This window comes from Pongo abelii, chromosome 4 (genome assembly GCF_028885655.2).
Source record: "Pongo abelii isolate AG06213 chromosome 4, NHGRI_mPonAbe1-v2.0_pri, whole genome shotgun sequence".
NCBI classification, from domain to species: Eukaryota; Metazoa; Chordata; class Mammalia; order Primates; family Hominidae; genus Pongo; species Pongo abelii.
In genome coordinates this window covers 147143453-147170973 of record NC_071989.2, presented here as the reverse complement: position 1 = coordinate 147170973, position 27521 = coordinate 147143453, and the positions used below count along the sequence as shown (strand labels likewise).

General features: G+C 41.3%; 1 protein-coding gene across 3 annotated transcripts in view; it reads right to left on the bottom strand.

Annotated features, from left to right (window-relative positions):
• The window catches only part of CTNNA1 (catenin alpha 1), a 177093-nt gene that overhangs the window by 140107 nt on the left and 9465 nt on the right, over positions 1-27521 (bottom strand). For 2 of the 3 annotated variants that reach the window (XM_024246966.2, XM_002815937.5), the window contains exons 2-3: positions 10938-11044; positions 9592-9787 (exon numbers count right to left, since the gene is read on the bottom strand). In XM_024246966.2, the coding sequence (XP_024102734.1) occupies positions 9592-9787; positions 10938-11042 (301 nt within the window). In that variant the 5' untranslated portion in view covers positions 11043-11044. Of the gene's footprint in view, positions 1-9591; positions 9788-10937; positions 11045-25755; positions 25799-27521 lie in introns of those variants that run through there. The other variant, XM_063724497.1, reaches the window with a different exon arrangement.

Sequence of the window (27521 nt, the reverse complement as noted above, 5' to 3'; positions counted from 1 at the left end):
ATTTTTAAATTAATTACAGTTTTCAGGAACACCTGAAAGGTAGGAATTGGAGTGGGAGCACTTCTAACAACAGACCAAGCCACAATGGGATCACATGAAAAGAGACATCCACAAAAATAAGAGGAGAAAACAGGATGAAAATTCTACTAAGACAACAAGGGGAAAAGGCAATATAACAAATGAGAAGCCAGAACTCAAAGGAAGAATATGAGAAAAAAATCAGCTGATTTCTTGCTAGTTTTAATAAAGTTATTGTACTAATCTGAAAAGCTAATTAACTTAACTTTAATCTTTTTCAAAATGTTGAATGTTTCCCAGCTACCGCTCTTCCAGAGCATCAACACTTTTTGAAATCCATACTCAACATTCCAAAGTAGGAACACTTGTCATTTTTCTCCTGTGAAAAATTAAAGAGCCCATATGTGAGATCAAGCTCATGATCTCAACCCGATTAAAACCACACTAACCAGATCAGACAAATTAAAATGCAATCTCTCTCACACACCCACACAATGCTCTTCAAAGCTATGTTTTAAGTCTTCACATCATGAACCCAGCAAACCCAGATTCCATTCTGCCTGTCTACGTCTCAAACTCTACTTAAAACAGTCACTGATACTTGCTTTGTCCGAATCACATCTGTCTTTTAACATCTATCTTCCAGGCTGCCTATAGTAGATGTGGGTACATCAGTCTGAAGCTGTCAACATCTGCACTGGACAGGAGACCAATTTTCGCCTCCTTCAATCTTGACTCTAGTCAGTTGCCAGGGAGAAAATCATGCCTCAAGAGCCTGACAGCTTGTGCTCAATAACCTTTTGTCAGGGATGAAATACATTATTTTTCTGAAAATTGCCTTGCCAAGATTCACAGTGAACTATGTATATATACACATACACATACATGTGTGTATATATTTTTTTCTCCCTATATACAAATTATTCAAGCTGTACCAAGGAAGATGGCATCTATGTCCTTAGCTTCACTACACAGTTATACACAATTACTGAGATAAATAAAAGAATGTCTCTCCATTAACATCAATTAAGAACTCTCATTTTCCATCCTTTCTTTATAACAATGCCCTAAGAGACCCTCAGTTTTATATGACTGGGTAATTTCATGCTTTAAAGATTTAAAAAAAAGCTGAGAATGAGTGCAGCACACCAACATAGCACACGTATACATATGTAACAAACCTGCATGCTGTGCACATGTACCCTAGAACTTAAAGTATAATAAAAAATAAAAATTTTAAAAAATAAGAACAGCTACAATGAACAGTAATTGCCTCTCTTAAAAAAAAAAAAAAAAAAAAAAAAGCTGAGAAAACAAGTACCATTAGAGTATGCTCACAAATCAACGATAGGTACTAAGATTACCCAGATGTTTGCAAACTCACAGATTTTAACTATTGTGTTAGCAGACAATAAATATTCCTTTCTTGTTCTAAAACTAACAAGACCCCTTTTTTTTGTTTGTTTGTTTTTTTGTTTTTTTGAGACGGAGTCTTGCTCTGTCTCCAGACTGGAGCACAGCGGTGCAATCTCAGCTCATTGCAACCTCTGCCTCCCAGGCTCAAGCAATTCCCCTGCCTCAGCCTCCCAAGTAGCTGGGACTACAGGCACGTGCCACCATGCCTGGCTAATTTTTTGTATTTTAGTAGAGACGGGGTTTCACCATGTTGGCCAGGAGGGTCTTGATCTCCTGACCTCGTGATCCGCCTGCCTCGGCCTCCCAAAGTGCTGGGATTACAGACATGAGCGACCGCACCCGGCCAACATTTTTTACATAAAAGATGATTTATGTAATGATTGAGATTTAGTATTGAACAACACTGACTGCTTTCAGTAAGTTGAGATCCCCTACTCAAGGAAAATGCATTCGCAGTATCAAAGTTTGCCTGAAATGGAATGACCTGAAAGCCAAAAACCTAAAAAGAAACGTTTCAAAGAAATCTTAAGATAAATCTGTCATAAATAGCTATGAAAGGGGAAAAAACTGTAAGCCAAACATTAAGATGTCTGCTTTTTATTTATGGACAGGAATATTTAGTAAAAGAACTTACTCTATCTTCACCTTCTGGCCATCTGGGGGACAAAGGATGTATAGTTGTCTCTATAAAATGTTTTTTTCAGCATTGAAGAAGAGGCTGCAGTGAATTACCCACAGGTTTTCATGGTGTTTGCCATGAGAATAACAACACATACATGAGAGGTGACTGGCTGTGGTTAGTGGTATGATAGTCACAAAATGAAGGTCAAACCAAATGGCAGGCAGTAAGTCACTAGACTTAGCTACAATCAATCCTTGCTCTGTTCGGCAGCACTCAATCACCCTTTCCCAGACTACCATAATCTTGTCCTACCATTAAAATCAAAATTACAGACACACACAATCATTTCTTGATTTTCTATTCCAAGGTAATTTAACCTCTGCTATGCCATTAGATTAGTAAAGAGAAATCTAAAAGATCAGCATCTCCAGCCCAATGAGCCATGTCTCAATTTTTGAAAACTTGGTGGAATTCCAATTAAAAAGAAAAATAACAGGGCTTCAACAAATCAACAGAGAAAGGAGCAGTAATCTTTATCAATACTTATCATTGCCGTAGGAACTCACACAAATACCATGTTTCAGATGTATTAATAAACATTAATACGTGTGATTAATGAACACAAAATAAGGTTCAACATCCATTACAAGCAAATAATGCAAACATTTTAAAAGGCAGCATTTTACACCTATAAGAACACAGGTTCTTAGCAGCACACACTGCCTCAACACCACCCTAAATGCCTCAAGTCACAGGAAAATAAATTACTACAACTTTTCACATACCAGGTCCCTTAGTTTCACCTATTGAAAAGATCAGCTACTTGCACAGGCCCTGCTGGCAGTTAACATGCATGACAACTGGCCAATTCTCTCTTTCCATCAATTCTGTTATAGCAGTCCCTTCCTGTACAGCTCCATTTCACTCCCCACTACTATGGTCATCTCCAGACTCTAGGGCCTACCTCTGGGCTGTCTACCAATCACTTTAACCCTTCCTGCACACAGCTAACACTAATCTCCCTGCAAAAACTCTACTTTTCCTCATATTCTGTATTGCCCAGATGGTGGAACTTCTTAAAACAGGAAGAAAATTCAAGAGACAAATTTCAGTTTCTAAGGGGAAAAAAAAGCTTTTAAAATAAACACAAACCAATACTGGAAAGAGTTCCTCCTTGAGGTAGTGAGTGAGTCCTCTGTCACTTGATATATTCAAGCATGTGGGACCTGAACCATGTAATGCCACACGGCATTCCAAGCCACCCTCTAAATATGCTCCAAACTAGATTAAACCTCTCCTGCTGCCGGGTGCAGTGGCTCACGCCTGTAATCCTAACACTTTGGGAGGCCGAGGTGGGTGAATCACGAGGTCAGGAGTTTGAGACCAGCCTGGCCAATATGGTAAAACCCCACCTCTACTAAAAATACAAAAATTAGCCAGGTGTGGTGGCACATGCCTGTAGTCCCAGCTACTCGGGAGGCTGAGGCAGGAGAATCGCTTGAACCCAGGAGGCGAAGGTTGCAGCGAGCCGAGATACCACCACTGCATTCCGGCCTGGACGACAGAGCAAGACTCCATCTCAAAAAACAAAACAAAACAAAAACCTCTCTTGCCAGCAGTGCTCAACATGACTAGCACCCACCTCCAGCCAGGGACCTCACTGTTCCTCATGTCCATCTTGCACAGTCTATTTTTCTTACCTGGATGAGTTTCCTCTTGCTCCTTTTCTACCTTTCAAGATCCAGTGCAAGCTCAAACACCTTTAGTAAACTTTCCCAATCCCATGCTTATCCTCCCATTCCTCTGCCACTCATGCTATTAATTATTTTTCGTATTCATGTATCATTATAAGCTCTAGGGGGGAAAAAAACAGGAAAAACAGCCTCCTATATGCTAGAATATCATCTCCCCCTCAGGGACCACACACTATCAACCAGCTCATTCCTCACTCATATTTCCCTGACACAAGCTTCTTCCTAGGAAATGTACTATTGCTCAGTGCACGAATAATCTATTTGGCCCCTTTACTGAGCAAAATATGATTAGAAGCAGTGCAGGAATACAAAAAGGTGGATTTCAGTTTCTTTGGGTCTTCTCCCCCTTCACTGACCCAGAAATGCCCATGAGCTACAGGGAAGAAGCTACAGAAGTAGCAATAAGACTCTGATCCTGGCCTTTGAGATCCAAGTATAAATTGTGGCTAATGGATTATAAAACACTGTTCTAGTAACAAGCTGTTCCTCATCACTCCACTTCAAATTTAACATTAATGGGCCTCTGTTCATAATGTCTCTCCTTTTTCAAAAAAGCTTCATTTAGGTCTTCTCATCTCTGTCTCCTGAAAGTCCCCTATCCGGCTTAAGAGCCTTCTTTTTCTGGTCAGAGCCCTAATCAAGGATTCATAAAATACATTTATGTACCACAAGGCAGCTGCTACTCTTTATCTACTGTTAAAATGTACATGTATGGGGAATGTCTGCTAATGGGTATGAGGTTTCTTTGGGGGGATGATAAAAATGTCCTGGAATTAGATCATGGTGATAGCTGTACAACTCTGAATACCCTAAAAAACACTGCATTATATACTTTAAATGGGTGATTTTTATGGTATGTGAAATTATATCTCAATTTTTTAAAAAAACCATAAGATTCTCCACCCCTACCCATGCATTTACATTTGGCACTGGAAAGGAAAACACACTTTAAATTTTGAGAAAAGAGCATTTTCTCTTACTGTACTTCTCGGAGAATAATCAGTTATCTTACTCAAACATTTAAGTGCCTATCATGGACCAGGTACTATCACAGATACAAAGAGAATGGTCACCAGACCAGCACAGAACCTGCACTGCTGGAGCATGGAGAGGAAAAGGCAACCAATTTAAATTACCACTGTGATAAGCGCTAAGACAAAAAAGTACAAAGGTAAGATTGATCTAATCAGGATGGGGGGATATGGGAGGTAAACAGGATCCTAAAATAAGAAAAGAGCACATCTAAGAGGCATATGTACACCTCCGCCTACGTAAGGTAGCTACTCAAAAACTAAGCAGATTAGTAGTACAATTAAACTCTTAGATCACAGAGTTTTGGAAGCCATGCAATTGGTGACTGGCTCCTATCCACCACATGTGGCTCACCTGACCATTTCATTAGCCTTGAAGTCAAATGATCCTAAGTTTTTATGTACGTGAATTTTTTTAACATCACTTACAGCATTATGGTGAAATTTTAGTATACTCACAAATGTGCATATTCATTATTCATGTAATCAGGGTCTAACACAAAAAGAAAGTTACACATCAAAAACTGTGTACATTCCGATTTTTGATTATTATGATTGCACGGGAAGCAATGGACATGTACAAACCCAAAGATACAGAAGGTCTAATTTTTGGCTCAAAAGTATAATAAATAAACACATAAATAACTACCTTTTTGAAGACAGTAAGCTCATATCTTTAACAGCCTGGGAAAACCCTAGATTAGGGTTAGCAAACTACAGCCTGTAATTTTTCTAAATTTTGTTAGAACACAGCCATGCCCCATGCCCATTCCTTTATATCTTGTCTATAGCTGCTTCCCAATACAACAGCAGAGCTTAATATTAATAGTTTCAAGAGAGACCCCCTTTTTTTTTTTTGGAGACGGAGTCTTGCTCTGTCACCCAGGCTGGAGTGCAGTGGCATGGTCTCGGCTCACTGCCAGCTCCGCCTCCCGGGCTCACGCCATTCTCCTGCCTCAGCTGGGTCTACAGGCGCCCACCACCACGCCCGGCTAATTTTTTGTATTTTTAGTAGAGATGGGGTTTCACTGTGTTAGCCAGGAAGTTTTCATCTCCTGACCTCGTGATCCGCCCACCTGGGCCTCCCAAAGTGCTGGGATTACAGGCGTGAGCCATCGCACCCAGCCCACAGCCATCGCACCCAGCCCAGAGCCCTTATGATCAGAAAAGCCAAAAATACTTATTACCTGGCCTTCTAGAAGAAATCTGCCAACCCCCATCCTAAACAACGTCAACACTGATTCCGAACAAAGACATCTTAAAAATCCTTTAAAAATTAAGTGTTTCAGTGGATGGCATATTTTTATTTATCAGAAAAATTCAGAAAAGTTAGGTCAGGGTTTTACGTAAATGCTCAGGACCACTGAAGCCAGGGCAGGGAAAAGTGTTTGTATAAATTTTATTTTGCTGCCTAAGAAATTCCAAGAGGTGGCAGCTTAAAACAATTATTAACTCCCAGAGTTTTCTATGGGTCAGGGATTTGGGGTTGGTCAGGACTGATGTTGTCTGAAACTTGACTGGAGGTGGAGGATCTGCTTCCTAGGTGGTTCACTCACATGCTTGACAAATGTGTGCTGACTGATGGTTGGAGACTTCAGTTCTTCTCCACAGGACCTCCTGAGTGCACTCATGACATAGCAGCCAGCTTCCCCCAGACAGAATAATCCATGAGAAAAAGTGGAGTGGATACGGCCCCATTTTTATAACTTTGCTCCCAAAGTAAATAGCACCACTTCTACCACATTCTAGTCATTGTAGGGATCACTAAGTTCAACCCATGTTTAAGGGTTAGGCTCTATTTTTTTTAATAGAGGGGTGTCCAAAGAATCTGCAGACCTATTAACACCACTACAGGGTTTCAAATGATGAGTAAATGGCTTCAACGACATAACCAACAAGTCTCAATTGATTAAGCAATCTGTGCTTCATATTTTTGTAATATGTATTTTGTTCTATTTATGATAGAAAAGAGATCTTATCCCCATTTATTAAGATTCTCCAAAGAAAAAAGTAAGCCAAGAGAAAAAAGCAAGGCATTTCAGCTTTTCATATCTGATGCAATAATGATGATGGGAGGAAGTTATATTTTGGTTTTGGCTCTTTTTTTCCAAAGAGAAGGCAAATTATGGTGGACAGGTCATGATAATAAATAATTGCAAAACTGGACTAGGACAGAAAAGTCCTTATGATTCAGAACCACATAAAAGATTATCATATACAAACAAAAATAACAAAAATTCAAATATGCATTCAAAATTGTGGGGGTTTTGGGGAGCAGGGAATGTATATTATACCATGATTGCTACATATTTGCACTGGAGAAACTTCTGAAATAAGAAACATATAAAGTCAAATTTAAAATTACCTACAACAATTAAATACATTTTGAAAACAAATGTGGCCAGGCGCAGTGGCTCACGCCTGTAATCCCAGCACTTCGGGAGGCCAAGGTGAGCAGATCACTTGAGGTCAGGAGTTCGAGACTAGCCTGCCAACAAGGTGATACTATACTATACTCTACTCTACTCTACTCTACTCTACTCTACTATACTCTACACTATACTATACTCTACACTATACTATACTCTACTATACTATTACTATACTATAATTATACTATAACTATACTATAACTATACTATACTATTACTATACTATACTATACTATACTATACTATACTATACTAAAAATACAAAAATTAGCTGGGTGTGGTGGCATATGCCTGTAATCCCAGCTACTTGGGAAGCTGAGGCAGGAGAATCACTTGAACCCAGGAGATGGAGGTTGCGGTGAGCCAAGGTCGCACCACTGCATCCCAGCCTGGGAGACAGAGCAAGACTCCAACTCAAAAAAAGAAAGAAAAGAAAAGAAACATCAGTCACTAGACCCAGTAAACACTTGCCCAAACTCATCTGTTAATGTACTTGTGAGTTTCGTTACAGAAGACAAGAAGGGCTGGGGAGGAGAATGTACCACAGAATACAATTAAGTAATAGCCTGATTTCCTCAACAGCAAGCTCAAAAACTGTCTTGAACTGGACCATTAAACTACTTTAAAATAAATTAATTCAAAACCCACTGTACTGGGTTGAATAGCATCGCCTAAAAATTCACGTCCACCTGGAACCTGTGAATGTAACTTTATTTGGAAACGGTCTTTGCAGATGATATCAAGTTACAATGAGGTTATACTGGATTAAGGTGGGCCCTAATTCAATGCTTGATGTCCTTATAAGAAGAGGGAAACTTGGACACAGAGACACAAAAAAAGAAAAGTATATGATAACAAAGGCAGAGACTAGAGTAATGTGTCTACAAGCCAAGGAATGCTAAGGATTGCTGGCAACCACCAGAAGCTAGGAAAGAGGCATGCACAGATTCTTCCTAAGTCCCAACAAGGAATCAAGCCTGCCAACACCTTGATTTCAGATTTCTGGCCTTCAGAATGATGAGAGAATAAATTTCTATTATTCTAAGCCATCAAGCTTGTAATAATTTATGTTATAGAAGCCCTAGGAAACTAATATACCTGCCTAATTAGTACTGTGGAATTCTAATAATTTCATCATTTTCAGTGTTATAAATATTTATCTTCAGCCTGAAAACTGAAAAAATATTTACCATTGAAGGTTATTTGTTCACAAATTCAGAAAACAATTGGAGATGTCATCTCCATCTAAGGCACAGCCCATTTTTGGGTACTGCCACAGGGATGAATTTGACATAAGACTCTGGACTATGCAATCTACCATCAGGCATGAAAGATCTATGAAGTTATCCTAAGGGCTAGTAAAGCACCTGTGAATAGCAGGGCTCGATTTACCTTAGCTGATATCCAATAACCTAAAAAAACTACATCATTGTTGAAATTCTCCGACTGGAACAGAAACCTAACACACAACTACAGGTTTCAAGGTCGGGCGCTGTGGCTCATGCCTGCAATCCCAGCACTTTGGCAGGCCGAGGCAGGCAGATTGTTTGAGCTTGGGAGTTTGAGACCAGCCTGGACAACTAGTGAAACCCCATCTCTACTAAAAATAAAAACTGCAGGTTTCAAGAAGTTTATCTTCCGTATTCAAAGTCTTCCTTCCACATTTGTAACATAATAAGGACAATTTTTCTAGCATTAATTATTAGCAAACAGTGGATTACCATTTTACTTTTTATCAATTCTGAGTTTCCCAAAACAAGATTCCTTTATGCCCAGATTTATTTATGTCAAACTCCAACCAGTGCAAATATGCACGGCTGATTTAACATACTATTCTGACACAATAGGACAATTTCTAGAGTATTTTCAGAGTAGGTAGATATTTTTCCATTTTATCACACCCATCTCTTCAGCATGAACTAAAAATAAGTATTACATAGGATGAAAAGTAAACTTCGGTCCCATTTGTTTCCTATCAAATTGTGTCACAACATTGCTAAGACTTAACTATTACTTGAAATACCCAAGAGAAGTGGATTCAGATTCTCCAGATGTCCCTCTGCAAGCATCTCTCATGATTACAATGAGCCAGTCCAACTTAATACATCTCCAATAACTAAGTTACTGAGCAATTGGCAAGCATAAGAATGAGAATTAAAATATGAGCCAGTCCAACTTAATATATCTCCAATAACTAAGTAAGTTACTGAGCAACTGGCAAGCATAAGAATGAGAACACTGACCACAAAAAAAATCTTCAAACACTGATTTTCTAGAAAGGCCTGCCTCTCTTTACCTAAAAAGCAGTAAAGACCTACCTTGTTTTCGAACATCTTCTACAGCAGCCACAAGCTCCTCCTTGAGAAACTGGCTCTCCTTCGCAATTTTATCCCCCTTCTCCAAGAAATTCTCAGTTGCTTGTTCAACAGATGCAGCCAAAACATGGGCCTTCTTAGAACGACCTCTCTTCTTATTAGAGGGCCCCTTACTATTGGTGTTTACCAGGGTTGTAACCTAAAAGTTTCATGTTTAACATTAAACTGGAGTCAATTAAAATGACAAACTAATATCTTTAAAGATAGCAAGATTAAGTTATTCTTTAAAAAAATCACGAGATTCCACTGAACATTAACATACAATTCCCCATATTTAAGATATACAGCAATGATGCTATATTTAATTTCCAAAATAATTCAGCTTTCTCAATGTGTATAGAATTATTTAACACATATTTTAATTTCTCAAATATGATCATTAGGTTTTTAGTTTGATTTTACGAATTAAAAAATGATTAGAGACAAGTTAGATGTCTCTACTATATGTCACCAAGATGTTCCAGAAAGAGGTTAACAATGAACTTAGCTTTATCTGGAGATCACACTGCCACTGTTTTCAAACTTTGCAAAACGTTTTAAGATAATTTGCTTCTGAAGTCTTTTCAGTTTATTCACACAAATCTCAGCAACTAATTAGTAAAGGTCCCAATAAAGGAATGATTGCCCAAAGAAGCCTACAGTGATGACGCTTTATGTCCTAGAATATTACCATCATTAATACACATAATACCAGATGATCTATAGGTTAAAGATGATTAAGATATGTTATAGTGTAAATTTGCCAAACAAGACTCATTTTCTCTCTCTCTCTCTCTCTGAATCTCTCACATACAAACAATAGACACACTATTGCAAAACACTAAAAGTACACAGCTAGTTGCTAACAGTTTATGAACTCCCCTAACATTGTGACATTTGTAGCATACCAAACCTAAACCCTCAAGTTGAATTACCGCTAATTAATCCCACACAATGAAAGGTGTGTTAAGCAGAGTGAGAGACCTTAACAATCAAGGATCCAGATTCCACCTTTCTTGGGTTTCCCCTCTAAAGAAAGGTGAAGTATCTGGAAAGCACAAACATTTGCAAAGTTGCACTACATACCACGGACCCCAGTTACTAGCAATAAGACTGAAGAAAAAGACAGCAGCAGCGTTCTCAAGGGTTAACTAAACCCATGCATCAATATTCAAATCATCTAAGAACTGTCACCTAAACTCAAGTACTAGAATTAAGGCTTTGAACTAAATAACCTTGCTCTTATGGTTGTTACCCACGCCTGTGCTATAGAACCATGTTACAATGTATTTGTGTTTTCAGATTCTTACCTGTGTAACAAGAGGCTCCAACAGTCTCTCAACTGCCAGAGTCCTGATCTCTAGACTTTTGGGATCCCACTTGAAGTTTATGTTGCCAGCGTGGACAGCAGTCATTTCTAAATAAGAAACAAAAAGTCAGTCAGGCAAACATCAAACACAAACATGAAATATGTAACAAATCTTCTCCTACTTTGGGACTTTTGCATCAGGAAAGCTATATTCACTACAGATGAAAAAATTCTAACTAGCCTGCACATGAAGACCCAGTAAACCTTACAACCTCTTAATATTTAATGATTTCAGGCTTACAAATAGTAGGGGTACTACAAGAGGGCATTCCCAAACACACAGAACATTTCCCTTTGGGCTTCTCTAGCACCAAGACTTCCTACCTCAGTTCCTACTCACTTTACCTGCCCCACCTTTAGAAACAAGATGAAAAGCCACAGTGAATGAATGCTACTTTCTTTTTTTTTTTTTTTTTTTTTTTTTGAGACGGAGTCTCGCTCTTTCGCCCAGGCTGGAGGGCAGTGGTGAGATCTCAGCTCACTGCAAGCTCCGCCTCCTGGGTTCACGCCATTCTCCGGCCTCAGCCTCCCAAGTGGCTGTGACTACAGGCGCCCGCCACCACGCCCTTTTTTTGCATTTTTAGTAGAGACGGGGTTTCACCGTGTTAGCCAGGATAGGATGGTCTCGATCTCCTGACCTCATGATCCACCTGTCTCGGCCTCCCAAAGTGCTGGGATTATAGGCGTGAGCTACTGCGCCCAGCCAAAAGCTACTTTCAAAGACATTGCTTCAAAAATGAATACAGAAGATCCTGATTTTTCCTACTCCACAACATTTATGGTATAGCAGTATCTAAAAGGTATGCCTCACTTCATTTTTTGATGGATTCCTAGAGAAGGACTTGTCTTATTCTATTAAAACATAATGTTTAAATCAGCTGCCCTCTGCACCCACAGCTATTACCACTCATAACCAGAAGAAATTTCAAATCACACTTAGTCAAATATCACTGTATCAGTGCCAAGGGAAACATCTGTCAGACAGCGGCTTTAAGAATAGGGAGAAAACATCAACGAAAATAACAAGCAGTTAGTCTTTTCTTCTAAAAGTAGTACCTTCAATTATTAAAGAAAAAAAAGAAAAGGCATGAAGTTGAGGTAAACACTAATATAAACTTTCTAGACAACAAACTGCTGGTAGACATTTAAAAGCTTAAAGGCTGGGCGTGGTGGCTCACTCCTGTAATCCCAGCACTTTGGGAAGCCAAGGCGGGCAGATCATCTGAGGTTGGGAGTTCGACAACAGCCTGACCAACACGGATAAACCCTGTCTCTACTAAAAATACAAAATTAGCCAGGCTGGTGGTGCACGCCTGTAATCCCAGCTACTCGGGAGGCTGAGGCAGGAGAATCGCTTGAACCCGGGAGGCAGAGGTTGCTATGACCCGAGATCATGCCACTGCACTCCAGCCTAGGCAACAGAGCAAGATTCCATCTCAAAAAAAAACATAACTTTGAACTAGATCTCTCATAAAAGACTACCAACCACTGCCTTCTTCAGAGAGCTTTAGTGGAGATTAGATAAAACAAAGTATGATCGATTGAATAATGCGTGAGTCCATGCTAATATGAATAAAGAAGGAAAAGTTCTTCCAAACAACAGGAAACAAACTAATAAATGCAGAAAGAATAATGTATTTAGAAAAATCAGCATTCAGGAACCATAATATTAATTGCTTCAGGCAAGAATCAAAGAATGCTAACCAAGCAGATTAGCATTCAGTTTCTCAGTAGTGTGATCTAGTGTCATAGTAACTCCCAACAGATTATTTATTTATAACAAATGGGGAAAATAGTAACTTCACAGTCCAGAAACTTGAGATGCCACCTTAACCAAGTAATCAAAATTAACATCCCTAATAAGGGCACAAACCCACACCATGTACCTCCTAACACGATGCGCTGAGAAGGATACAACATCACCTTTGTGTTATTTCGCCTGAAAATTACATAACCTCAACTAGTCATGAGGAAACATCAAATTCAAAGGGTGAGACAGTCTACAAAATAACTGGCTGTAGTCTTGAAAAATGTCAAAGCAGCCGGGCGCAGTGGCTCACGTATGTAATCCCAGCACTTTGGGAGGCCGAGGCAGGAGGATCACGAGTTCAGGAGATCAAAACCATCCTGGCGAACACTGTGAAACCCCGTCTCTACTAAAAATACAAAAAAATTAGCTGAGCATGGTGGCGGTCGCCTGTAGTCCCAGCTACTCGGGAGGCTGAGGCAGGAGAATGGCATGAACCTGGGGTGGCGGAACTTGCAGTGAGCGGAGATGGTGCCACTGCACTCCAGCCTAGGCCACAGAGCAAGACTCTGTTTAAAAAAAAAAAAAAAAGATAGATTAAGAAACATTTCCAGAGGCCGGGCACAGTGGCTCACGCCTGTAATCCCAGCACTTTGGAAGGCCGAGGCAGGCGGTCATGAGGTCAGGAGATTGAGGCCATCCTGCCTAACACGGTAAAATCCTGTCTCTACTAAAAATACAAAAAAAAAAATTAGCCGGGCATGGTGGCGGGCGCCTGTAGTCCCAGCTACTTGGAAGGCTGAGGCAGGAGAATGGCATGAACCCGGAAGGCGGAGGTTGCAGTAAGCGGAGATCACGCCACTGCACTCCAGCCTGGGCGACAGAGCAAGACTCTGTCTCAAAAAAAAAAAAAAAAAATTCCAGATTAAAGGAGGCTAAAGAGACTTAAACACAGTGATTCTGGACTGAAATTGTGTTGAGAAAGGGAAAAAAATTGAGACAATTGACAAAATTTGACTATGGGTACTGAATTAAATAGTAGCATTGTATCAATGTTAAATTTCTGAATTTTCATCATTATACTGTCATTAAATCTAGAATCACTAGAGATAGGGGTGCTAAAAGGAACCTGCATTTGCCTAATCTGGTAACACAGAATGCCTGTGTCCCAGTCATCTGTTTCATTGAAGGTAGATGAATTTGCTGTCTACATTCATGTAATGTCAGGCCTACACTTTGGTTTTTAAAGGTTATTTGTCCACTCAACTGATCAACCCAAGTCAGTAAACCTTAGGAAATGGAATGCTCTAGATGGCTAAAGGTTTGACGACAGCTCAAGCAAATGTCATCAAATGTCACAGATAAGACATTTCAGAAGAACTATTTGCCCTATGGATCCTACATATCCTAGCATTCCAGAGATACTGCATTAACACAAAACACAGAACCTTCCAGGGTTGTAAAGGGAGAGAGCCAAGAGGAAACTTAAGTGAAGCTAGCTGCAAGCAGACATTTAGGTATATGTGGTCACATTTGTGTTTAATTATTAAACAAGTACAACATATAACTATTTCACTTTCTCAAAAAAAAAACTTTCATTTTTTTTCTTGAATAAAAAACATTCTTGGTCTTTTGTTTTCCTAATTTTGATACTTTGGAGTACAAATAATTTCACTTACTTCTTAACTTAAAAAAGGTGGCACAGGCCAGGCGCAGTGGCTCATGCCTGTAATCCCAGCACTTTGGGAGGCCGAGGCGGGCGGATCACGAGGTCAGGAGATCGAGACCATGGTGAAACCCCGTCTCTACTAAAAATACAAAAAATTAGTTGGGCGCGGTGGTGGGCACCTGTAGTCCCAGCTACTCGGGAGGCTGAGGCAGGAGAATGGCGTGAACCCGGGAGGCAGAGCTTGCAGTGAGCCGAGATTGCGCCACTGCACTCCACCCTGGGCGACAGAGCGAGACTCCGTCTCAAAAAAAAAAAAAAAAAAAAAAAAGGTGGTACAACAGCACAATACGCACAACAGCACAATAATGAATCGCAAATGACACCTGGCCTCTCCAGGCTGGGGATAGGGACCACTAGGAGGAGCCAGGACTTCAAAATCAGAAAGCTTGTGCCCACTTGTTCATCAACTCCAGGCAATCTTTACCACATGAATCCAGGGTTTCCAGACCATCTGACTTTTCAAGAGAGGGCAGGGATGCAGATTTTTACATGGAATCTCCCAACATTAGTGTTAGTGACAACTTCCAAGAAGTCTTACTGTGCAAAAATAAATTATTTAATATTAGAAAAAAAGCGAGGTGTGGTGGCTCCCACCTGTAATCCCAGCACTTTGGAAGGCCATGATGGGAAAAATCGCTTGAACTCTGGAGTTCAAGACCAGCCTGGGCAACATAGCGAGACCTCGTCTCTACAAATAATTTGAAAATAAAAAACAGGCCAGGCGCGGTAGCTCATGCCTGAAATCCCAGCACTTTGGTAGGCTGAGGTGGGCAGATCACCTGAGGTTGGGATCTCCAGACCAGCCTGGCCAACATGGCAAAACCCTGTCTCTACTAAAAATACAAAATTAGCCAGGCATGGTGGCACATGCCTGTGATCCTAGCTACTCGGGAGGCTGAGGCACGAGAATCGCTTGAACCCAAGAGGCAGAGATTGCAGTGAGATGGGATCACACCACTGCACTCCAGCCAGGGTGACAGAATGAGACTTTGTCTCAGAAACGAAACAAAAACAAAACAATTAGCCAGGTGTAGTGGTGTGCACCCATAGTCCCAGCTATTCAGGAGGCTGAGGCAGGAGGATTGCTTCAGCCAAAGAAGGTGGAGGCTGCAATGAGCCATGATCTTGCCACTGCACTCCAGCCTGGGCAACAGAGTGAGACTCTGTCTAAAAAAAAAAAAAAAAAAAAATTAATTCACCAGACTCAGCCTCCCTAACCCTGCTTCTAAAGGAGTTAAGGCAAAGGACTCTCTAATCACTCACTGACATTAAGAAACTTAAAACACACTAACACTTGAAAATTGAGAACTCAGTGTATTTTCAAGACTTTCAATAACCATAATGCAAGCAGACTGCCCTGTAGAGCACCTTTAATCAAAAGTGCCAAGGAGCTTGTTTTTGTTTTTTCCTTCACTTGATCACTTACTTCTTGCCCTGTTCTAGTCACACTGGCCTTCTCTTTCTGTAAGTCTCCAAAGACACTGCCTCATCTGTGTTCCCTCTGCCTGGAATGCTCTCTTCCCTCAGAAGACGAGTTCTTTCCTAACTTTCAGATTTCAGCTCAAATGCTGTCATGACAGAAAGGCGTTCTAAGGATCCTACTAATTCCATTACTTATTACCCTGCTTAATTTTATTTTAGCTCGTATCGTCTTCTTTGTTTACTATTTATGCCATTATTACAGCGTAAGTTTCATGAATGCAGGGTCCTGCCAAGAATGACGCCGAACATCATGAAATGATGCTACACAGCCAAGGCATGTTTTTAGCGATCCCAATCCTAAAAGGATTTCAAAAAATAAAAATATCTTAAAATCTAAAACTGTGTTCTACTTGAAACATCAGCTTCTGGAACCAGCTCTGTCACTTATTCTCTGACTTTTCGGTAAGTCACTTCACCTTTCTGGATCCTTGGTTTTATCATCTATAAAATGAAAGAAGTTGAATTCTATACTCCAAATCCTTCTAGTCCTGAAATTCTAGTGCTCTTTTCATTTATTTGTCATTCAACAGCCATTGAATTGTTTTATTAAACTTAATTTTCTCAGGTTTAGCATATGGTCTTCAGAGCTATATTTTAAGTGTAAGGATGATAACTATGCCTATGTTTCTTTATATCCCTTAAGTTGCTGGCTGGGAGGTTTATGCAGGGCAGACAGTATTAGTTGAGCTGAATTTATGCAACATAATTTGCAAATATTTACAAGACTCCCAAGACAGAGCTCCTGCCTTAATCTTAGTCATATCTTCTGGTTCTCTGCAATTAATGGTATTGTTCAGAGTAACTAAACAAATAACTTTTAAACTCTTGGCAGTTTCTACTTTTCCAATTAACTTACAGAGCACTCCTTCGCAAGATCTATTACAAAACCTACTAGAGCTAGCCAACCTTAATGAATTACAGCAACCTTAGGTTTTTCCAGGAGGAATCATGCTTAATGGAACTAAATAAACAGTTAAACTGTACTTATTTGGTCTTCATTACCTTATAAATGGCAATCCTGGCTATAAAGCAAAAGTTTGCTATAAATTCAGAAAGGGGCAGAGATGCAATCATTTGGCTAGCATTCTACAACAGAAAGAGAAATTGAGAAGCAATGAGGAGAAAATAAAAGCATAGTTCTATCAGAACCAAGGGGGCTGATAACTGGCAAACTGCCTCATTTGTGCAAAGAACTATGTACCTTCTCCAAAGACGTTCAACATTCACCTATAAAAGGATGGCCACATCATGCTTAAAATGTGTCTGCTCCTTAATTTTCATTATTATATTGTGGCAGATTTAGACTATCTTAACCATGCTACTCAATGCCAATTTTTTTTTAACAGCAAGGTTAACTTAATGAAATGTTAGGATGGTTCGTTTAAATGCAAATCAGGAAATTTAGAAATTAAAAGTACCCGAAGCAACGTTAACTGTCACACTGCACAAGACAGAAGATTGTGGAATACTCAGTGCTGTCACAGGTATGCCAGGTTGCATCTGCATCAAGCAGAGTTTTAACACAGCCTTCGGAACCTCAACTCTCAAATCTCCTGGTAACTGCCAAAAAAATCAAGGTAACTTATAATTAAGACACACTGACTTGTTATCCCAGAACTTTGGGAGGCCAAGGCGGGAGGATCACTTGAGCTCAGGAGTTCAAGACTAGTCTGGGCAACATAGAGACCTTGTCTCTATAAAAACAATCTTTAAAAAGAAAAAAAAAAATTAGCTGGGCATGGTGGCGCACACCTGTGGTCCCAGCTAGCTACTCAGGAGGCTGAGATGGGAGAATCATTTGAACCCAAGAGGTCAAGGCTGCAGCGAGCCATGATTATGCCACTACATGGCAGGCTCAGTGATGGGGGAAATCCTGTTTCAAAAATATACCAAAAATAAATAAATAATAATAAAACACTTAAATCATTTTTATTTTGCTCCTTTTCTTATTTTTCTTGAGGGCACCAAAGGCAATGGGAGCATTGGAATTGCTGTGCTACAAGCATCAGGAGACACATTGATTACAACAAAAGGCACTAAGCAAAGGACAAAAAGTAAACCTAAAAAAACAATATTCAGCCAACCATTTAGCCTTCACTCACAAATATGAGTGCCTCCTTTGTATAGGCATTATCCCAGAAAGCAGTCAACAAGAAAAAAAGAACCCTGCCTTCATGAAGCCTTCATTGCAATAATGGCATAAATAACCAAAGAAGACAGTATCAGAGCTAGGAAGAAAATTAAGCAGTATAATGGTAATGGAATTAAGTAGGGTCCTTAAAGGTCTTTTTGTTTTTTTGTTTCTTTTTGGTTTTGTTTTTTTGAGACGGAGTCTCACTCTGTCGCCCAGGCTGGGTGCAGTGGCATGATCTCGACTCACTGCAAGCTCCGCCTCCCAAGTTCACGCCATTCTGCCTCAGCTTCCCAAGTAGCTGGGACTACAGGCACCCACCACCACACCCGGCTAATTTTTTGTATTTTTAGTAGAGACGGGGTTTCACCGTGTTAGCCAGGAGGGTCTCAATCTCCTGACCTCGTGATCCGCCCACCTCGGCCTCCCAAAGTGCTGGGATTACAGGCGTGAGCCACCGCACCTGGTGATGTCTTTCTGTCTTGACAATATTTGAGCTGAAATCTAAAAGTCAGGAAAGAACTAATCAAGTGAGTATCTGGGGGAAGAGAGCATTCCAGCCAGAGGGAACACAGATGAGGCAGCATCTTCAAGGACTGACAGAAAAAGAACGCCAGTGTGGCTGGAACAGAGCAAGAAGCAGTAGGAGGTCAAGTGAAGGAAAACAAAACAAGCTCCTGAGGTGAAGTGACAGTTTGCTGTATGGACTGGATATCTATGCTCATTTCCTTAGCTTCCATCGTATTATAGTTGAGACCATTAACAATGGAAGAGTGTTTAATAGAAAGCTGCATCAAGCCCTCCTAACAACTGATAATGGATACAGAGGAAGTCCCTGTTTCCATGAGACTGAATGACTAGTCTAAAAAGCAAAGAATGTGAAACAAGCATCTGGACTGGAGGCACAAGAGAAAAAAGAAAATACAGAAGATATTTTTATTTTAGAACAATTGGACTGAACTGACTGCCTTGAACCAAAAATCATTTTTTAAAAAATAAAAATATCACTGGGCACGATGGCTCAAGCCTGTAATCCCAGCATTTTGGGAAGCCAAGGCAGGCGGATCACTTGAGGTCAGGAGTTCATGACCAGCCTGGCCAACATGGTGAAACCCCCTCTCTACTAAAAATTACAAAAATTAGCCAGGCGCCTGTAATCCCAGCTACTTGGGAGGCTGAGGCAGGAGAATCGCTTGAACTCAAGAGACAGAGGTTGCAATGAGCCGAGATCACACCATTGCACTCCAGCCTGGGCGACAAGACCAAAACTCCGTCTCAATAAATAAATAAATAATAAATAAAATAAGCAGCTGGGTGCAGTGGCTCACACCTGTAATCCCAGAACTTTGGGAGGCTGAGGCGGGTGGATCACCTGAGGTCGGGAGTTCAAGACCAGCTGATCAACAGGGAGAAACCCTGTCTCTACTAAAAATACAAAATTAGCCAGGCGTGGTGGTGCAGGCCTGTAATCGCAGCAACTCAGAAGGCTGAGGCAGGAGAATCGCTTGAACCCAGAAGGCGGAGGCTGCGGTGAGCCAAGATCGCACCACTGCACTCCAGCCTGGGCAACAAGAGCGAAACTCTGTCTCAAAAAAAATAAAATAAAATAATAAAATAAAAATACCGGGAGGCTGAGGCAGGAGAATCACTTGAATTCAGGAGGCGGAGGTTGCAGTGAGCCGAGATCATGCCACTGCACTCTAGCCTAGGCGACAGAGTGAGACTCCATCTCAAAAAGAAAAATAATAATAATAACCCAAAAATAATAAATAAAAATAAAAATTTAAACACAGTGGGACTAAGGGAGGAGAAACCTTTCACACAGCTAAGAAGCCCACAGGGAGAAGAGTGAGGTACTTTTGTTGGAAAGCCACGCAAAAAGATGCCTGGACTTGACTAGAGAGTCTGAGAAGTTACCCAGACTGAGCAGGAAAACAAGAAAGAGCCAGGCTCAGTGGCTCACACCTGTAATCCCAGAACTTTGCGAGGCCAAGGTGGGAGGATCACTTGAGCCCAAGAGTTCCAGACCAGCCTGGGCAACATAGGAAGACCTCGTCTCTACAAAAATAAAAATGAAAAAAAGAAAGAAAACAAGAAAGAATGGCCTCTAAAACTTGTGGTATATATCTTGGATGACCTATTCAGTCATTCATTCATCAATGACGGACCAATTATCAGTTCTGGGATCCTGCTAGATGTCAGATCCTGCTAGATGCTACATGAACTGGAAATTGCTAGCAGATCATTGTAGCAATTAATTATTGAGACCAAAAGACCATTCTGTCTTTGTAACACAGAAATCTGGAAGATGCTACTTAACCAAGTGTTTAAACTTAGCATCATCACCAGTGGAACAACCTGACCCACTGAATGCCCTAAGAAAGAAACATCATCAAGCCAGGCACAGTGACTTGCACCAACAGTCCCAGCTACTGGGGAGGCTCAGGCAGAAGGACCACTTGTACCCAGGAGTTTAGGAGTTTAGCATGCAATGATTGTGCCTGCAAACAACCACTGCACTTCAGCCTAAGCAACACAGCAAGACTCTATCTCAAAAAAAAAAAAAAAACAGACACAGTTGTCTCATGCCTGTAATCCCAGCATTTTGGGAGGACAAGGTGGGTAAATTGCTTGAGGTTAGGCGTTTGAGACCACCCTGGCCAACATGGTAAAACCTATCTCTACTTTAAAAAAAAAAGCTTAGCTGGGTGTGGTGGTGTGCACCTGTAGTCCCAGTACTTGGGAAACTGAGGCATGAGAATCGCTTGAACCCAGGAGGCAGAGGTTGAGGTGAGCTGAGATCGCTCCACTGCACTCTAGCCTGGGTGACAGAGCGAGACTCGATCTCAAAAACCCAACAAAAAAAATCATCACACCTATCTGACAAATCCAAAATGGAGAACATCTACAAAACTGGCCTAAACTATATAAAAATGTCACTGTCCCAAGTGGGAAAGCTGGAAATGAAGGCTAAAGACATATGACAATCGAATGTAATATGTGATCTTTTATTGATTCCTGATTTTTAAAAAGAAAAAGAAAAACCATAAAGGGTATCACTAGAACAACTGTGAGAATCTGAATCTGAATATGGACTGTACAAAAAAATCAGTACTTCTGGGGATCTTGTTAAAACACAGATTCTGATTCAACATATCTAGGGAAAGGCCTAAGATTCTGTATTTCTCAAGAGCTCCCAGGGAGAGCCAATGCTAACCACCCTCAGACTGCTCTTTAAAAGGTATTACATGTTACTGTATCAATGTAAAAGATCTTGAGTGTGACAGCAGTGTCAGGGTTATGCAGGGCCTGCTACGTTATTCTTCAGAATAACATGCTAAAAGAGGGAAGTCCCATGAGCTCTGCAGTTTACTTTCAAATGACTCCGAAATAAAGTTTCTATCCAGTAATTGAGAAAATCTGAAAAATGTTAACAATGGTCAGCTGGTAAATCAAGTACTCACTGTACTTCAACTTTTCTGTAGGTTTGAAGATCTTCCCCCAAAAAAGTAGGGGGAAAATGCTTACACAGTCTATACAGGAAAAGAGTTACAATACAATAGAAGGTATAATGTTCTAAGTGCTCCAGGAGCACCCAAAACACAGTCCCCAAATAGTCAGGAAGGCCTCACTGAGTATCTGACGTACTGTTTGAGGGCAGGGAGGCTGTTTCAGGTTGTGAAGGACAATGGCGCCAAAAAACACCAGGACCTTCCGGGAACCACAGTGAGTGAAAAATAGAGGACGCACAGTGAAGTGGCAGATAATAAGCTGAAAGAAAAGCTAAGAAATTCAGCCTGGCGCGGTGGCTCATGCCTGTAATCCCAGCACTTTGGGAGTCCGAGGCAGGCGGATCACAAGGTCAGGAGATCGAGACCATCCTGGCTAACACAGTGAAACCCTGTCTCTACTAAAAAATACAAAAAATTAGCCAGGCATGATGGCAGGCGCCTGTAGTCCTAGCTACTCGGGAGGCTGAGGCAGGAGAATGGCGCGAACCAGGGAGGAGGAGCTTGCAGTGAGCCGAGATCACGCCACCGCACTCCAGCCTGGACGACAGAGCGAGACTCTGTCTCAAAAAAAAAAAAAAAAAAAAGAAAGAAAAGCTATGAAATTCAGAAAACATTGGAGGATTGAGCTTTATTCTTCCTATCTTAAAAATATTTGGACCCACTGTATTCTTACAGTTCATAACAACTACTTGAGAAACACTGCAACAACCCCTTCCCTCTGCTCCCTAAAAAACAAAGGTAAAGGAGCAAACCCCACCTCTTCCCGTTACCACAGTGAAGGTGGGAAGGGATGAGACATGCCTTCACCAGAGCTGCATTTTCACAAGTATAGGACTTCTCCATGCACTTAACTGCAGAGCTGAGTTCCTCAAACTCCATGAGCCCCAAACCAAGCATCCCCTCTATACTCCACTGTATTCCCACTGTGGGCTTCCCCTTCTCTGCTGACCAAAGTTCCACCAATCCAGGTCCCCAGAAGGAGACTCTAGCCTCATTTTCTTTCTTCTCCGCACCTCAGTAAACACCTCACTCACCCTACTAACCCCCTTCCTGTTCTCAGGGCTCTGTTATCTCTGGTTGAGAATATCTAGGTGTCTTCTAACTTCCAATCATTCTCCAGGGAGCCCCAGTTATCATTATCATTGGGTCACTCCCTCTGAAAAAAAAAAAAAAACAAAACAAAAACACATAGTATTGCTTCTCCACCACATACAGGATGAAGCCAAAAACTCCTGCAAGCCTCGCCTACTCTAGCCTGTCAGCCTTATCACCTGTCTCCACTCCAAGAAAATATTCCCCAATGTACCTGCATGCCTCCAGATCTATACACAAGACTGTTCCTCTGCCCAGAGCACCCTTCAAGTCTTCTCAAACTGGAAAGCTATGATTTTCCTTCAAGACTCAGACATCTGTCATCTCTGCCTCACAAAGAGACACAACATACCATGTTCCCCCAGCACTTGTCACATAGCACTATTATCTGTATGTGTGTCTCCCATGAAACTGCGAGCTCTTTCCAGCACATGCACCATGGTTTTTTGATCGTGGTAACTTTCATCTAATCTAACACTCTATACATGTTTAACTGAATTAGCTCAACGGCTCTATGCACAAAGAAATAAGAAACATCTCTCATGACAGATTAGCAAAAAGTGGGTATAAACTGCCAATTTTTTTTTTTTTTTTTTTTTTGAGACAAAGTCTCACTCTATCGCCAGGCTGGAGTGCAGTGGCGCGATCTTGGCTCACTGCAACCTCTGCCTCCCAGGTTCAAATGATTCTCCTGCCTCAGCCTCCTGAGTAGCTGGGACTATAGGCATGCACCACCGTGCCCAACTAATTTTTATATTTTTAGTAGAGATGGGGTTTCACCATGTTGGCCAGGATGGTCTCGATCTCTTGACCTCGTGATCCACCTGCCTCGGCCTCCCAAAGTGCTGGGATTACAGGCATGAGCCACCGCGCCCAGCGCCAATTCTTACCTATCAGCTGTTTTACCAAACCTAATCTCGTGAGTTCACAAATTTCCTGGGATTAGCAATGGTGGCGTACACATTAACATCTCTCCAGCACACAGCACACTGCTTTGCAAGGCAGACTTAATAAATGAACTGTATTTAAGTGAGCCCTTCCTGATGCAATTGAGATACAGCAAAATGGCCAGGCACAGTGGCTCTCACCTATAATCCCAGCCCTTTGGGAGGAAGAGGCTGGTGGATCACTTGAGGTCAGGAGTTCAAGACCAGCCTGGCCAACATGGTGAAACCTCATCTCTACTAAAAATAAGAAAACTAGCTGGGGCCGGGCACGGTGGCTCACACCTGTAATCCCAGCACTCTGGGAGACCGAGGCAGGCGGATCACCTGAGGTCAGGAATTTGAGACCAGCCTGGCCAACCTGGTGAAACCCCGTCTCTACTAAAAATATGAAAATTAGCTGGGTGTGGTGGCGGGCGCCTGTAATCCCAGCTATTTGGGAGGCTGAGGCAGGAGAATCACTTGAACCTGGGAGGCGGAGGGTGCAGTGAGCCGAGATCACGCCATTGCACTCCAATCAAGGGGACAGAGCAAGACTCCGTCTCAAAAAAAAAAAAAAAAAAAAGAAAACTAGCTGGGCATGGTGGCAGGCACCTGTAATCCCAGATACTCGGAAGGCTGAGGCAGAAGAATCGCTAGAATCCTGGAGGCAGAGGCTGCAGTGAACAGAGATCGCATCACCGCACTCCCACTCCAGCCTGGGCGACAGGGCGAGATCTCAAAAAAAAAAAAAAAAAAAAAAAAGATACAGCAAATTACCGCTTTAGACTAACTCAAACTCAAAGCAACTAGAAAACATCATATCTTTCACTGATCTTAAAGACCCGAAATAAATGTCATCTGGCCGAGTACAGTAGCACACACCTATAATCCCAGCACTCTGGGAGGCTGAGGTGGGCGGATCACCTGAGGTCAGGAGTTCGAGACCAGCCTGACCAACATGGAGAAACCCCGTCTCTAATAAAAATACAAAATCAGCCAGGCATGTTGGCGCATGCCTGTAAATCCCAGCTCTCGGAAGGCTGAGGCAGGAGAATCACTTGAACCCAGGAGGCAGAGGTTGCGGTGAGCTGAGATCACACCACTGCACTTCAGCCTGGGCAACAAAAGCAAAACTCCATCTCAAATAAAAAAAAAGAAAAAAAGTTGCCATCTTCCATTTCCACTTTTTTTCCCTCCCAAGGGATCAAACTCACATTTCACTTAGTTACTTCTCTGCAAAATGGAAGGTTTCTTTTTTTTATTGAGACAGAGTTTCGCTCTTGTTGCCCAGGCTGGAGTGCAATGGCACGATCTCAGCTCACTGCAACCTCCGCCTTCCAGGTTCAAGGGATTCTTCTTACCTCAGCCTCCCGAGTAGCTGGGATTACAGGCATGTGCCACCATGCCTGGCTAATTATTTTTTTGTTTTTTGTTGTTTTTTTTTTTGAGATGGATTCTCGCTCTGTCGCCCAGGCTGGAGTGCAATGGCACGATCTCGGCTCACTGCAACCTCCACCTCCCGGGTTCAAGCAATTCTCCTGCCTCAGCCTCAAGAGTAGCTGGGATTACAGGTATGAGACACTGCGCCCTGCAATTTTTTGTATTTTTAGTAGAGACGGTGTTTCTCCATGTTAGTCAGGCTGGTCTTGAAGTCCTGACCTCAGGTGATCCACCCGCCTCCCAAAGTGCTGGGATTAAAGGCGTGAGCCACCGCACACAGCCAAAATGGCAGGTTTCTAAAGACACTTCAGTCAGTCCAAAGCTTTTCTAAAAACATGATAACCCAGGTCCACAGAAGCAAGAGAATGATAACAAATGAATCCCTCATGAAACCTTTTGCCAATTTAGAGATCCCCAGGAATATAAAACCCACAAACACTGTTTCATCAGTGATAGTAACACGCTTCTCCCTTTTAGCCTCTAGCTTATTCACTGCACCATCATATTTCACAGACCATGATTTAGAATTTGGATTACAAACTCAGGCCAGGCACAGTGGCACATGCCTGTAATTCCAGCACTTTGGAGGCCAAGGTGGGCAGATCGCTTGAGTTCAGGAGTTCAAGATCAGCCTGGGCAATATGGTGAGACCTATCTCTACTAAAAATATAAAAAATTAGCTGGGTGTCGTAGTACACACCTATGGTCCCAGCTATTCAGAAGGTTGAGGTGGGAGGATGGCTTGACCCTGTCTCAAAAAAAAAAGCTTGGATTAATATTGAAATATTGAATCTAACGAAATATTCAACACACCATGAAAGAACGGTAACAACGCATCTGTGCCTAGAAAGGATGCACGTAACAGAGCCACATAGGGCAAATGCTCTATCAAAGGCTCAGTCCTTCATTTAACTTGAAATGGGCCATAGTGAATGTGTTTTCTGAGTTATAACAGCACTTTCAGTTTCAAGAACAGTCTGTAGTCTAACCTGGTTAATAAACAAATACAGGATTATGTAACTTGGTAATTAACCAGGCTTCCAACTCACATCTTCAATTCAGAATGTCAAATACTGACAAAAAAAAACATAGCAATAAGACACTTTCAAGAGAGTTGATGATCCGCTTATTTTTGACAATATTTAATAGTGAAACCTCAAAACATGAAAATGAAGGAAATTCACAGCTTGATATGATGGAATCAAATAGTCAAAACTAAGCAATCTAGGAAAAAAATTAGCCTTTAAATTAGCAATTAAGAAAGATAAATTTTTCTTGTTAAGCCCTTTTAGTCTAAAAAGAAAAAAAAAAACCTCTTAGAGATGAAAATTACATTAGCTTCCACAATATAGTTCCATCCCTCCTTTTAATAAAATGGGAAGATGAAAAAAATGACAGACATTTTAAAAATCACTTCACACTACTCATACAATATGGTTCAAAATGAGCAAATGTTACAAGTATTTAGAACATCCGAAGTTGCCCTGTGAACTGTATTTACATTATATGCATTACCCCAAACTTGCAGCTGGTAAAAAAAAAAAAAACACAAATTAAATCCCAATCAAAAAGAGGGGTTGATCGATGACAGTCCATCAACAAGTAAATGGAAATGCATGTTAATTTCAAGCTCCATTAGAAATGGAGTTGTGGCATACTCCCACACGGAGAAAAATAAGTTTGATAGTTATAAAAAAAAAACTAAAGAAAATAATGAACATCTAAGGCTCTAACAGAGAAAGGGCAATGTTGACATTTTATTTTTGAAGTGTGGTTCTTTCTGCACACTTGGAACTTTCAATAATGGATAATTCAGTATAGTGCTCTCACAAGTGAGTAAACAGCATGAGACAAGGCAAGTCACACTGGACTAATTCCCCACACTGTTCAGTCCATTCAATCCAGGCCCACAACACGTGGGGGGCAGAGCAGATCACCAAGCTGTACACGTAATATCTTCAAGGTCTGGAAGCAGGCATACTGGTACCCGGGCAAGTTTCAGAAAGTGCTGCTCTATGAGACTCTTCCAGATGTATTTTAACTTTTTTCCTTACACGAAACAGAAGGTGCTAATAAGACTTAAATCCTCCAACATGCACAGAATAACCTAAATTTATTTAGGACTTCAAAGTGGGCCAGGTGCAGTGGGTCACGCCTGTAATCTCAGCTCTTTGGGAGGCCAAGGCAGGTGGATCACTTGAGCTCAGGAGTTTGAGACCAGCCTGGGAAACATGGTGAAACTCTGTCTCTATAGAAAACACAAAAATTAGCCAGGCATGGTGGCAGGCGCCTGTAGTCCCAGCTACATAGGAGGCTGCAGTGAGAGGATCACTTTCAACCCGGGAGGTCAAGGCTGCAATGAGGTGTGATTGCACCACTGCATTCCAGCCTGGATGACTAAGCGAGACCCTGTCTCAACAACAACAAAAAGACTTCAAAGTGTGTGGCTTCGGTCACTTGAGAAAA